This window comes from Ambystoma mexicanum, chromosome 6q (assembly GCF_040938575.1).
Source record: "Ambystoma mexicanum isolate Mex_15411 chromosome 6q, UKY_AmexF1_1, whole genome shotgun sequence".
Classification (NCBI taxonomy): Eukaryota; Metazoa; Chordata; class Amphibia; order Caudata; family Ambystomatidae; genus Ambystoma; species Ambystoma mexicanum.
In genome coordinates this window covers 779,219,960-779,233,980 of record NC_090937.1, presented here as the reverse complement: position 1 = coordinate 779,233,980, position 14,021 = coordinate 779,219,960, and the positions used below count along the sequence as shown (strand labels likewise).

The 14,021-nt window shown below is 44.5% G+C and overlaps 1 protein-coding gene across 1 annotated transcript in view; it reads left to right on the top strand.

The window, feature by feature from the left end:
• The first annotated feature begins 7,418 nt into the window (after positions 1-7,418).
• Positions 7,419-14,021, top strand: part of LOC138516302 (lecithin retinol acyltransferase-like) — a 367,954-nt gene continuing 361,351 nt past the window's right edge. Inside the window, exon 1 of the mRNA XM_069631314.1 lies at positions 7,419-8,085. Coding sequence (XP_069487415.1) covers positions 7,552-8,085 — 534 coding nt within the window. The 5' untranslated portion in view covers positions 7,419-7,551. The remainder of the gene's footprint in view (positions 8,086-14,021) is intronic.

The following is a 14,021-nucleotide window of genomic DNA, read 5'->3' as shown; positions in this document are numbered from 1 at the left end:
ACATTGGATCATGCGGGAGCTCCTGGGTTTTGCTCCTCAATGCATGGCCCCAAGCCACGCCCCCCTGTACTTTGTCTAATAGTTGTTGGTTTCTCTGCATCAAGGCCATGAATGGGTTGTTCCAAGCCACTAATCCTGGACTAAGGTAGCATGTGTTTAGTGGGTTGTGTGTACTATGAGTCTGGATTGTGGATGAACGTTTCAGTGGAGGGGTCTGCGCCTTACCGATGTGGCCTTGGTGGGAAATTGTGTGGTTAGGTTGTGACTGCAGACTCACGGAAGAGTCTGGACCACAATAGTAATGATGGGTAGATTGAGAACGTCCATGGTGAATGGGTTGTGTCTTGTGAATTCTGCTTGTGGGTGTGGTCTTTGGTTTTAAGGTATCGGGGGGTTGGATGTGTCTGTCTAGAGCTTGGGTTGGTGTTATGCATACATTATTTGCTTGAGAAGCAGAGAGGTTCTCAGGTGGGTGTGGTATGACTGCGTGAAAAGAAAATCAGTGTGATCTGAAAGTTTGATGTAAGGGGTGCTATAGGTAAATATGGGGAGAGCTCACAGTAGCCATGGGAGGGAGAGAGGTGGTGTGTGTGAGGGTGGGTCTAGGGGAAAGATCTGGGTTTTTCATAGTCGGGGAGGGGCGGTGTGTAGGGTAATGGGGAATTGAAGATAGGATGGAAATTACCAGTGGAGGACTAAATGCCTTGGTGCAGGAGACCAAGGGCATATCCCTGATACTTTGTCAGTGTAGGGTCGGTAAAGTAGAATAGATAGTGATAGGCTAGGGGCAAGAACGGTTTTAGGCAGGGATCAGGGTCTGGCTGAAAGGAACCTATGGGAATGGGGTAGCTTTCGGTGAGGGAGAAAGGGAGATCATGCTGAACTCAGTGTTGTCAGCAAAGAATATTGTATTCTCTGCCTACAGAGCCTAGGAGAGCAGGGACTTTGGTTGTACTTTATGGTGTTTGTTGTACTAGGTATTGTGTGAGTGAGTGATACATCAAGCGACAAAGAGGAGGAACCTGGAATTTAGACAGGGCCTACCAGGTACATCTATAACAAGCAAAACATATGATTTCTACACCTCCCTGCAAATATGTATGTTGAAAGAAATAACACAAATGTGTTTGTATATGTTCTCAAATTATGCTCCTTTAAGTTTTCTTTTAATAGCAGTGCTGCATTAAGGCAAAAGGACTCCCACACTAGCAACCACCCAAAAGGGGAACTTTGCAGCAGTAGTTGCACACTTCTGCTGTAGTTTTCAAGGAAAACCACACAGTGCAATATTTACAGTAGTATACAAATATTGCACAACACAATAAACAAACATAAATAATGAATGGAAATTACAAGAAGCCAACATAAAGGTACGATAGACATTTCTTAAAGAGATGTTGCATTCACCTTTTCTTTTTTGTAGAGTTGTCATTGAACATGCTCTATTCCTCAAACCTACATGCTTCACCCCCCTTGTAGACTTGGACTCGACTTCCGGTTCAAGCTACCACGTTTGTGCATACAGGTAAACAAAGGTATTAGCTTCCCAATTGAATAGCCTGCAAGGTAGAAAAAGGGTTCTACAATGTTTCATCGGAAGCCGAATTCATCAAAGCCTGGCTGTCTGGGCCTGATTTCGGTGCTGTGGGGAAACATTTTTCCCTTTCCGCGTCCCCTTCCCTGTCTGTTCCCGATACTGGAAACTCTGTTCCCTCCGCTGCCGCCCTCCGCCAGTCCCATTGCCAGTCATCTGCTCAGCAGAGGACAGCCCCCGACCCGCTCTCACATCACGACATACACACACAGGTGCCCCACAAACCTCCTCCTTATCTGACAGTCCACGTCACCGCCATGTTCAGCCCACTTCCTCTATGCGCAGTAAACACATGTGCATTTCTCCGAAAGGCCGAACTGCAACAAAAGCAGACTTTTGGGGAAATCGCTGCGGGAAAGTGGGCCAATCAAAGAAAAAGGTCATAAGGTTCTAACCTTAATCTTTCGGTTAGTGCTACAAATTTTGGGGAAAGTGTAGCAATACTAGAACGCAGGTAATTACTCTGGGTATTGTTAGATACTTCTGTGTATTCTGAGTGAGCGTTTGCTAGTAAAGAAGGTGGAACTTTTTATTTAATAATGTGTGGTGGCACTGAAAAAAAAACGTTATTCTAAAGGACTAAACTATACCGTAGGTCTGTCACCTGAAACATAGTTTAGGGAAGGATTAAACGTAAAGCTGTGTGATAGTGGCTTCAGTGTGAAGGGTGGTGTTGTGTACCAAGTAGGTGTTGGTTTGGTATTGTGCACATGTTTGTTTGTGGCCTTGGTGAAGGATAGGCTTTGCAGAAGGTGCCTGTGAAATTTTATTTGTAGGTGATGTGCAGGGTTTATGTAACTAGTCCATGTATTACCGTTGGAGGGTCAAAGAGAAGTCAACTTGCATATCGATGGATGGATGCTCTAGAGGTCCACACAACAAAGGTGGGGGGTGGGGGGTGGAGCAGAAGGTGTCTGATTGGTCTAATCAGGTTTCTGGAGTGTTTTAGTACTTTCCAAAGGCCTAAGAAAAATTGCAGTTTTGTAGAATACCCAGCTCCCTTTAAATTGCTTCATGGTGTGTTGTACATTGTGTCACAGTTTATGAAAAAACACCAAAGACCCCAAGTGCTCCTCCTCACAGTTCTTTATTCATTCAGTAAACCTCACAAACCAGTTTCTTCGTCCATTCTCGCCAGGATGTGTTGGGTCATGTCCCAAGCAAGGATTGATATCTCAATCTCTGATGAATACTATGCTAGCAGGGCCATGGGCTAGAACAGATATAGAGAATATCCTCCGGCTGGTGGATTGTTACTAGGGGCGGATCGTCCATAATGGGCAAGGGGCCGCCAACCCACTTGTTCTTGGCCCCCTCTCACCCATTATGGAGGAACCAGCCCAGTGAAATATTAAGCGCTCCCTCGGCTGTTTTGTATCAGCTGAGGGAGTGCTCTGAACTGTCAAAGAAAAACAGAGTTTCCCTTTGAAAGTTACAGTTCCCCAGCAGTGCAAGCTCAATTAGCCATGCAAGGCTTGGGGCATTTTGCTTCCCCAGCCTTGCATGGCTCATTGGAAATGCTAGCTGAGGAACTGCATGTCTGTGTGTGCAAAGGGATGCTCCTGCACCTTCTGGCACATACAGACAAGGCAGGCTGAGGTGGAGCATCTGCTCACCCATGGTCAGGCCCCAGCACTCATGTGCAGGGACCAGGAAGCTTCCTTATTCTGGTATGTGCTAGCAGGTGCTGGAGTCAGGATCCGCAATAGAAGGTGAGTTTGTTTATGTTAATGTATTTCTTAATTTCAATCATGTGTATGAATGCGTGAATGCTTCTGTTGTTCGGTGAATGTATGATGTATGATGATGGATGCAGCGTAAATGAGAGAGTGCTTGGTGTGTATATGTTGTGTAAATGTGTGTGTTTGTATGTGCATTTATATATTATTTAAATATGTGTATGTACCATACCGGCCCCCTTTACTCCCCCAGCGCTTTGCATACAAACATAATCAGTTTAATTGTGCGTGTGTGTTTGCCACTGTGGGGCCAAGGGGACAGGGGTGGCATTTTTTTACGGGACCTCTATGATAGATGTCTAGTAAAACATACCGTGCCTGCACCTTGCATACAAACATAATCACTTTGTTTGTGTGCGTGTGTTAGGTGCTGTGGGGTCCAAGGGACAGGGATGGCTTTTGTTACTGGACATCCATCATACAAGTCTAGTAAAAATGCCATGCCTGCCCCCTGGGCATCCCAGCACCTCGCATACACACATAATCATGCTGATTGACAGTAACAAATACCATGACCGGACCCCAGCACCTCGCACGCACACAATTAATGTGTGCCTGTGGTGCTCGGGCTTCAGGGGTTGGGCATCACAGATTTTGTGGGCATCAATGCCCAGTAAAAAATGCCATGGCTTTACCGTGGGGCCCCAGCTCCTGAGACACATCTGCCCCCTCAGCCCCCCAGTGCCTTGCAATCAGACATAATCACATCCATCATTAATGTGAGTGCAAGGCGCTGGCGCACCATGGAACAGGCATGGCATTTGTTACTGGGCATGGTTGATAAAGCAAGCATGACAAGTGTAATTATGAAGCTAGACTGGCGTTTTAATGCAGCCAGTCTAGCCATGTCTTATTGTGGTATGACATTTTATATTAGGCAGCTTTGATAAAGCAAGCATGATCAGTGGTATTGTTCTGTCTGTGGCGTGATATTTTGAATTGGGCATCTTTTATAAAGCAAGCAAGATACGTTTTAATTTGTAGCTAGACTGGCAACTCAATGTAGCCAGTCTAGAATTTCTTATTGTGGTATGACATTTTGTATTGGACATCTTTCATAAAGCAAGCAGGGTCAGCGGTATTATTCTTACTGTGGCATGACATTTTGTATTGGGCATCTTTGATCAAACAAGCATAAGTGTTATTATGTAGCTAGACTGGCATTTCAATGCTGCCAGTCTAGTCATTTCTTGTTTTGGTATGACATTTTGTTTTGGGTATCTTTGGTAAAGCAAGCATAATAAGTATTATTATGAAGCAAGACCGGCATTTCAGTGCAGCCAATTTGGACATGTGTTCATACTTTGGCATGCACTTTTAATGGTAAAGCCAACTGGAGTATGTTCTTACGTGATGGTACTGCCATATATTGGCAGAAGAAATATGGACATGCATTCTTATAGTATCATTACTGCCATTATGCGCAAAGCAAATATGAGTATGTTCTTACATGGAAATATTAGTCTATAATGGTGCAGTAAGCATGGAAATGTATGGGCATAGCCAGTGTTAAAATGTTTTATACTGGGCCATTTCGTAGGAAAAGGCATCATGAAAATGTGTTGGAGAAATGCTCTGTGCACTGTTGGTGACTTGCAACTTTTGAATTTTTTCGTGAGTTACCCTAGAAACCAGTTGCAAACTGTTTGGCCTTTTACCCAATTTTTCTAACGGTTGTGCTCTAAAATGCACAATTTTAATTCATTATTTAAAAAGAATTCTCAGGGGGGCACCCAACCCCTCCCCCCTTGTTTGGTGCGGGCTCCGTCGCTACACTCAGTCGCTGTCACATATCCGGGACAAATATGTACGCTCCTACAGGTAAATAAAATCACCAGCCACCACTGATTGTCCCAATGAATATCTGTTCAGTACATTGTACTGTAACCCCATTTATAACGTAACAGCTGTGGTGCTATCGCAACCTTAAATTTGAATAGTAGGAAGCTTCCATTCCCTTCCATAAATTTGCGATGTTGCGAGTTTATGATGAAATGTTGAGATGTTATTAATGGCGGAGAGGCGAGTATTATAGCGCCATTTAAGATTTGATATTGCGTCTCCTGTCCACTCTGACTGTGACTTTGCTACTTTCAGTCTCGGGCAGGTCGTCCTGCATTCTGATGTCTGATCGGGTTGGTACTCCTGGCAAACATTTCGTATGGTCCATCTGCTACTGGGAGCTTGTTTCCCAGCGGTGCTTTAGGACATTGACCTTCATACTGTGGAGCTACTACGCCCCCCCACCCCCTCCTCGAAGAATTGTCAAGGGGGGAGCGAGCCTCTTTAACAGGGGATTACAGTGACTGCTTTTAATATGACGGTATAAGCAGTTACAGGTTATTTTTACTCGGGGTGGGCTCAGTATATAAATGGACTCGGACAAATAAAGAAATTAGTATTTGTGTTTTACATACAGGTCTCTCTGTTTATTGCTGGTTTTTCCTGAGTAGAGGAAGCTTGTTCCACCTTATAGTTACAGACCTGTACAGAGTGATTTTAAACACTAGCTAGTCACAGACCTAGATGAAGTGATTTTAAAAGAACTCGCTAGTTAGAGGCCTGATGAAGTGCTTTTAAACAGTAGCTAGTCACAGACCTAGAGGGCATGCTTTTAAACACAACTAGTTACAGGCCTAGATGAAGTGTTTCAAAACAGTAGCCAGTCACAGACCTAGACAGGGTGCTTTCAAACACACTAGCTAGTCACAGACCTAGAGGAAGAGCTTTTAAAAACACTATATAGGCACAGACCTAGATGAAGTTCTTTTAAACAGACTAGCTAGTTACAATCCCTGATGAAGTGCTTTTAAACAATAGCTAGTTACAGGCCCAGGGGAGGTGCTTTCCAACACTCGCTAGTCACAGACCTAGAGGAAGAGGTTTTAAAAACACTATATAGTCACAGACCTAGATAAAGTGCGTATAAACACACTAGCTAGTTACAGGCCCAGATGAAGTGCTTTTAAACTTAGCTGGTCACAGACCTAGGGGAAGAGCTTTTAATCATTGGCTAGTTACAGACCTGGATGAAGTGCTTTTAAGTTACAGGACTAGATGAGGTGTTTTTAAACACTAGCTAGTTACTTATATGTCTGGACAGGGTTGGACTGGGATAAGAAATCGGCCTGGTCACCCAAAAGAAAGTGGCCTACCCCTTGCCTCACGACACTTGACCTCTGATGACATCACCGGAAGTGATGTCATTTGACCCCTACCCCAAAGTGACATCCCGGGAAGTCATGAAACACAACCTTTGACCCACTCACTGGAAACAGGAAGTGGCATCAAATAGCATTGTACCTAAGTACACTAAATTACTGTGAATCAAAGCAGGCGTCCAAGGCCAAATTATAATATGTTATTGTATAGCACTTACGTTTAAGCTCTTAAGCTCTTTTTTATAGACCAAATATGCATAAAATATCAGCCAACCTTTGTTGGTACTCATTTATCGACCTAAGAAGGATTAAAGGTTTTTTGGAAAAAAAAGAAAAAAATGTGTCGAAAAAAATATTTTTTTTCAATTATTTTTTTTTCCAAACCGGCCCAGGCATGGCCAGAAACTGGCTCCCACTCCCCAAGCACGATTTCGGCTCGGCCCTGGGCCAAAGGCAGAGGGGCCAATCGGACCCTGTGTCTCGATGAGGTGAACAAGCAATCAAAAAGAATGCAGACGACTTGTGCTCGCTCTCGTTTGCAGATGAGGCAGCAAGTTAGTATAGCCGCCCTACCACCAGCCTTTGGGATTGAGTTCACCTGCCGGCCTTGCTATAATGCTACACGTGCAGAATAGAAGTATGCTTTGGTGGAGAATTCGTGCAAAGCAAAAACCTGCTCCACATACCTATGACAAGTCGCTGACAGGTCAGAGAGCTCCCAGACAGGAAAGCACGGCGAACCAAGTCTGCAAACTCATCGTTTTGCAAGAACAAGAGGAACAGGAATGGTCAGGAAGGCCGTGCATGGAGGACATGCCTTCCACGAGGCGCTGCTCGGGTGCGTAACATAATAATAAGGTATCGGGGCAGCTAGAGGGTGTTTGTTTTCTCGGAAGAGGGTTGATTTAGTAAAGCTAAAAGTGTCAGTGTAAGAGCCGCCCAGGAACTGTTCAGCCAATCCCTGCCAAGCCCTCCTCTAAGACCCGAGCAGGTTCCACCACCACACAAGTCAAGAGTCTGTTCCGAGGCGTCACACACCGGCACTGAGCAGAACAGGATGAAGAAAGCCTTTTTGGAGTTTGCCACCTTCCTCTTGGACAGGGTGTTTCTCCTTACCAGTTTCAAGCAGGGCAGCGGGAAGGAAGAGGCAAGCACAGGTGCCCACTCCTATGATGTCTCTCGTTTCAAACGAGGCGACCTGCTGGAAGTCTCACGCACCCTCTTTGTTCACTTCGGCATCTACTTAGGCGACAATACGGTTGCCCACTTGATACCAGACATCCTTCCCGTTTTTTCTAAGGATAAGTCGCGCATTCGGAAAGTGGTGACCAACAAAAGGCTGATCATGGGTGTGCTAGCCAAAGTGGCCAGCATCCGGGTAGACACGGTGGAGGACTTTGCCTTCGGGGCCAGCATCCTCGTTAATCACATGGACCAAAGCTTTGACCACAAGCCGCTGCCAAACGAAGAAGTGGCCCTGCGCGCCGAGAAACTGGTGGGAGCCGTCGCGTACAGCCTGCTGTGGAACAACTGCGAGCACTTTGTGACCTACTGCAGATACGGCAGGCTTGTAAGCTTCCAAACCGACAAGGTAAATGCGGCGGAAAACGTATTTAATAAAAGAAGGGACCCGTATTTCCTGACAGTATTTTGCAATATTTGGGGTTCGGCGACACCAGGAAGGCGTGCATTGATTCGTATGTGACCCATCACAGCAAATGTTTAGTCGAATTCTTCTTAGAGGACACGTTTCGTTTGCCCCAGTCTCTCACACTGGACATTTTATGTGGATATTAGTGAATCATTGGTGTGGCATCGAAACACTTACAAATACGCTTGAGTACTTCCCCACACTTAACATGTAACGTGCATGGTCAAAAGCACAAATGGAGACTTTCGTAAGATAAGTTCTCCTCTCCCTTGTTTCACTGCAGTACCTGTCGCTTAAGTTAGATTGATTCCTGAAAGCACACGAACAGGCATGACCGAGTGACTGATAGTGGAGCACATATCATTGTGTTCAGTTACAGGAGCTGGGGCTGCTGGACACGTGCTCCGACTAAAGCACCAATTCAAGGGTGTCACCAATGACGCAGTAAGGTAAAAGCAGAGCTGTAAATAATTCTTCCAGATCCAGGCTGAGAGAAAATCCTGAGGTCAGAACCGTATATTCCTATCACTTACCCCATGCATGCGAAGGCATGCCCGGGAATAGCGCCTTCTCTTGGCTATAGGTTCATTTTTTGGTCGTAAGAGCAACTGATTGTAGCTGAACTTGGGTCAAACGAAATCTACTAGGGGGGGGCGGTGCACAACGTTTGAAAATATCTTGTTAACCATCCACCTGAAACATTTGAAACAAGCATTGGCAATGCCAACAGTTTGGGCTTTTGTGTAGGCATGGGAAAGGCACTTGCCGACAGCCGTGGTGGTGCCCATTGTTGGTAGCAAGTGCAAAATGGTGCGCGTTCCTTGGTCATCTAAGAGCAGTGCCTGGCAAAAGATTAAACATATGCACAAGACACAAATGTTGGTATTGACAAGGCTTGTTTTAAACAGGACTTCAGTGGCTTTGCCAATGCTTATTTTTTTAACAGGACTTCAGTGAAGGACCCGCAGATTGCTATAAATCGAGTGGCTGAAGGCAGGCCTGGTAAAACATTTTTATTACACCAGTAGCGTGTTTACAACTCCAGTTAATCAGAAGGCTTCTTTGAACACACATTGGCAGGCATTTTGGTTGCAAAGCCTGATGGTAAGGCTTGATTAAAGTGAGATCAAAGAGTTGCCGCGAGGAGGTGTTTTGGGCAGGCAGAGGCAGGAATGGGTGGGAATGGCCATAAGGATTAGTATGGCCATGGGCAGGAAATGGGTGGGCACCTAACCAAACAACACCTACAGACTCTGTGTCCATCCTCATATGTCATTCCTCTGTATCTCTGCTCCAATGTCCGTTCCTCCCTATCTGTACTCCAATGCAATAGTTTCGGCTTATACTTGTCACAAGTGACACCCAATAACCCAAACTAAAAAGAGGTGGCTTGAGGGATCCATCTTTACTATCTCCTCTAAAATGCAGAGGAAGGAAACTGAGTTATTGCATGCCAGAAAACAACTCACTGCATCAACATGAAATGAACACACATGAGCCATGACATTGCCCTAAAATTAGCCTGAACCTTTGCTCATAGCAACATTACCCAGGCACTGACTGCATAATGAAACTACCCTTAGGTTATCATAAAGTAGCCCCATCTGGGTGTGAGATTGCGCAAACACCGTCAAAGTATTTCCTTCAGGTATGCATGAAACTACCCCCAACAGCAGTCACTTAATTACTTGCATACCCAGGCCATGAAAACACTTCTGTACTGTAAATTGCCCCATATAAACAAGGGTATTGCTCCCATAAGAGACCCGAATGTGCCATATATTGTAACTACATGAGTCATGACAAGAAGTGACCATTCTGACCAGTCAACGGAATACCCCCACAAGAGCAGAGTTGACATTTCCTTTCTCAAAAGTTTTACAATTCCTGTTAGACAAAATCAGATGCACTTCCCCTTCGTGTCACCACTCCCATTCCTACCCTAGAGCCCCCGCGACAATAACCACACGAGTGATTGAACGGAATTTTCACAAATTGCCAAACCAGACTTCTGCCACATACTTGTCATGAGATTTGCCTACACTTGTCATTGCACTTATGCCATGTTCTTGCAATGCACTCATCAAGAGATTTATAACTGCAGCATGCGGATGCACACATATGACCTCCATGCTTGGCGGAAAGAAATTATGTATATCTTCTGAGTGTGGGGGCCACACTAATGCATGCATGACTGACATTAAGAAGGGACAAAGCTACCCGACCAGTGCATACACACACACACACACACACACACACACACACTGTGCATGACTTCAAAGAAGATCAAGGTGTCGGCTACATCCCGAAAATAGCATACACCCTAAAATGAATGCTTGGCAAACGAAAATGCTTGGCTTAGTGCATAAAGAGTGTACACCCAAATGTGGTGTCTGGCCACTGAATGGGCGTATTGCTGAATGCTGCCATACCAGCATGCATGCCAGGCAAAACCAAAAAAGGTACCGTCTATAGTACCTCCAGCACGTGGACACACATACACACTCAAGGTTCCATTCAGAAGAACACATATGACATCAGAGTTTCATCACACTCACAGGAATACATGCATGTCACATTATAACAAAGGATAGAAAGAAGAGATGACTGCCTGGTAGCAAAGGTTATACTAAGAAATCTACAGGGCGAAAATGATTTCCAGTTGCACCTAAGAACTTGTTTCCAATGGCAATCATAGTATTGTTGTTTTAGAGCAATGTCTATTGACTTCAGTCAGCAACGTTATGATTATCCTGGTTTTTTTCTGCTGCTGATTTGTAGTTTAATGTCAAAAGAAGACTATGGGTTCTATTCCCTCTTTTGCAGTGCATTCATTTTTGTGGTAATTCCATTATTGCCACGTTTTTGGCAGCAACAGAATAACTGTCAACTTTAATGCATCACTGAATTCTGAGACTGGAGGCGAATTGAAAGATTTACCCCCAGCAGGTAGCTGGAGGTAAATCCTCCACTTTACCTCAAAATATCAGCAGATTTACCATAGAGAATCTTTTTTTTTACTTGAATTTTAATTAAAAAATAAATTTTCAATTTTTACAAGGGTTTTTCTCAACTTAAGGAGTCCCGAAGTGCGGAGATGAACTATTGACTCTGGAGTCCTTTGATCCCGTCTGGTTATATTCCGTTTTTTTTTTTGTTTAGCTGCAGGAAGCGTCTCACTCTTCGGTAATCGGGTTTAGATCAAGCTTCATAGAGAATTATTGAAAGGAGGATAGCAGAGGGGTAACATGCTGGTCTTGGAAGCAAGGCGCAACAGAGGTTCAAATCCCAGATCTGCGCTTAGAAACCAAACTCAGGTATTAAGTGTGTTATAAAAACCCGTTTAAGATAATAAATAAAAATACCACTTACAGTAAATCCACCAAAATCACTACTCCAGAATTGGGGTTTAACACAGCCTTACCACTGCTCGTAATGGAGCAGTAAATCTGCCAGACCAAGTGGTGATAACAGTATTCGAGTTTGGTGATTATCCTGTGAAAAACAAATCACAAAATGACCATCACACACATACTGAGATCCAACAAGCCTCATTACGAGTTTGGTGGTGTGGTACATTTTGGCAGCGCAACTCCTTTAATATCACTATTTTGGCTGTTTCAAAAATTCTGAAAAACTGAAAGTTTTTGGCTGAAAGGTTATGAATGAATCTTAACCACTTGCAATCGATCCGGGCAACCCTCCAGAGCATAGTCTTTCAGCCTCCCATGCCATTACAGAAGGGGAAAGACTATTTGCAAATCAGACTCCCCCATCCCAAAAGGGGCAGTACGGCCTGAACTAGTAGGTCATATTTTTCCTGCTGAGACAAAAGTGACCCCAGACATACTACGGCCTGACAATTTTACAGCACCGCTGAATTCTAAGATTGAAGGATTTACCTGCAGCAAACAGCCGCAAGCAAATCCTTCCCCCGGTGATCACGAAAAATCAGTGGATTTACTGCAGCAGAATTACTGCTCGTGGTAAATCTGCCAAAATCCCCACTGAGTCCTATATAGTTGAGAAACTGTTTTATCACCATTCCTAATCTGGCAATAAAGTGGTCAGACTGAGTTTCAGTGACTGTAATCAAGTCCAGCAATAATTCCACAAAAAAAGTAAACTGCTCCCTTGTTCCATCGCTTATATCCCCAATCTTCCTTGTTGCCTCTTTGACCAGAGGCCTTGCAGAGTTAGGACAGGCGTACAAAGCACCTGACCTCGAGGACTGCAATCAGGGTAGATTTTCAGAATATCCAACATGAATATTCATGGGCCAAATTTGCATCCAATGGCTCAAAATGGGAAATCATTAACATAATCAATGAGTATCACGAAAACCCGATATTACAGGGCTTGCAGAAGCAGACCTGTAGTTATGGTTAAGTTGCTCAACCCACAGGAAGAGCCCTTTTTGGGTGGCTTATAACTACGCCCTGTCCTGGACGAATCCTCATGAAACTTTATAAAAAAAAGTATATGGCCCGTCAGATCGATTCTGTGATGTTTGGTGAGGTTTCGTTAAGGGGGGGGCCAAAGTTAAAGGGGGGTCCCAACATGTGTGGTTTTTCCCCACAGACGCAATAAAAAACTATTTTGCTCACACCGATAGCCCATACCGCTAGACAGATTTTCACCAAATTTGCGGCAGGATCAGCAGCTTGGTCCCAAAAGTGTGTTTTTGTACATGTGGTGTAAATTCGTCCAGTAGATATTTTTAAAAGGGGCAAAAAGTAGATTGAAAAAAATGAGTGATATCTGGGTTCGGTCAGCGGACCCACTTCCCTGTTTGCTCTGCAAACGGGCCTCTGATTGGTCCAGAGGATTATGTGATGTCCGCGGACATTGGATGCGCCCGCTGATTGGATGGTGAAGAGCGTGAGGTGCAACATATTTTTGGAAACGCCCTCCATGTTGGATCAGCAGACAGCCACTAGTGTCTGCGGACAGCGCGCTGGGGGAAAAGTCTGGAAAACACATTTTGGTTTATTTGGTGGTGGAAAGAGGGTCTGAGAAGGGTGCGGGAGTGGTAAAAAGATGATATGGGGATCTTTTTGTAGGTGGAAAAAGGTCGGGCAGGTGTAGCTATCCGCGGACACTGCAGTAGTTCTCGGACAGTGTTGTGAACGGAAAGCTTGGGAAAGACATTTAGGATTATTTGATGGCTGAAAGAGGGCATAGAAATGGTAGGGAACTGGTAGGGAAGTGGAATGAAGGTAATGTGGATCTGTTTTTATAGATGAAAAAAGGGTTTGGAAATGCTGCCGAGTCCGTGGTCAATTTCAGTGTCGGCAGACATCATTTTGATTGCAGGGGGTCACAGTGAGTTTTATTATTTGATGGTGTATGGTACGTACTTGTTATACAGTTAATTGTATTGTGGTGGTTGAGGCCAGTGGCCAGATTGTGGGGGGCATGGCCAGAGGCCATGGCCCCAAGAAGATGTGCAGTGGGCACAACCAACACAGTAGTAATATGTTTGTTTGTTTGTTTTATTATTTATAGTGCGCATCAGACCCAGGGTTATCAGGGGGCAAAAACGTAGCAAGGAAATTCTCAGCTTGGTTACAGTGCTGTGCAATACATACAGAAAATATGAAAAGGCATTAACGATTAGGAAGATACGTATATTTACACAAGGGACAAACGCCTAACAAGGCGCAAGGAGATTCTCAGCAGGGTTACAATGTTGTGTGACATTAATAATTAGGAAGATAACTATATATACACAAGGGAGAAACACCTAGCAGGGTGCAAGAAGATTCTCGGCAGGGTTACAATGCTGTGTGACCAGTAATGGAAAAAGTGGAAGGCAATTAACAATGGGGACATGAAGATATGCCCACAGAAGTGGATGGTGTCGGTCAACCGTA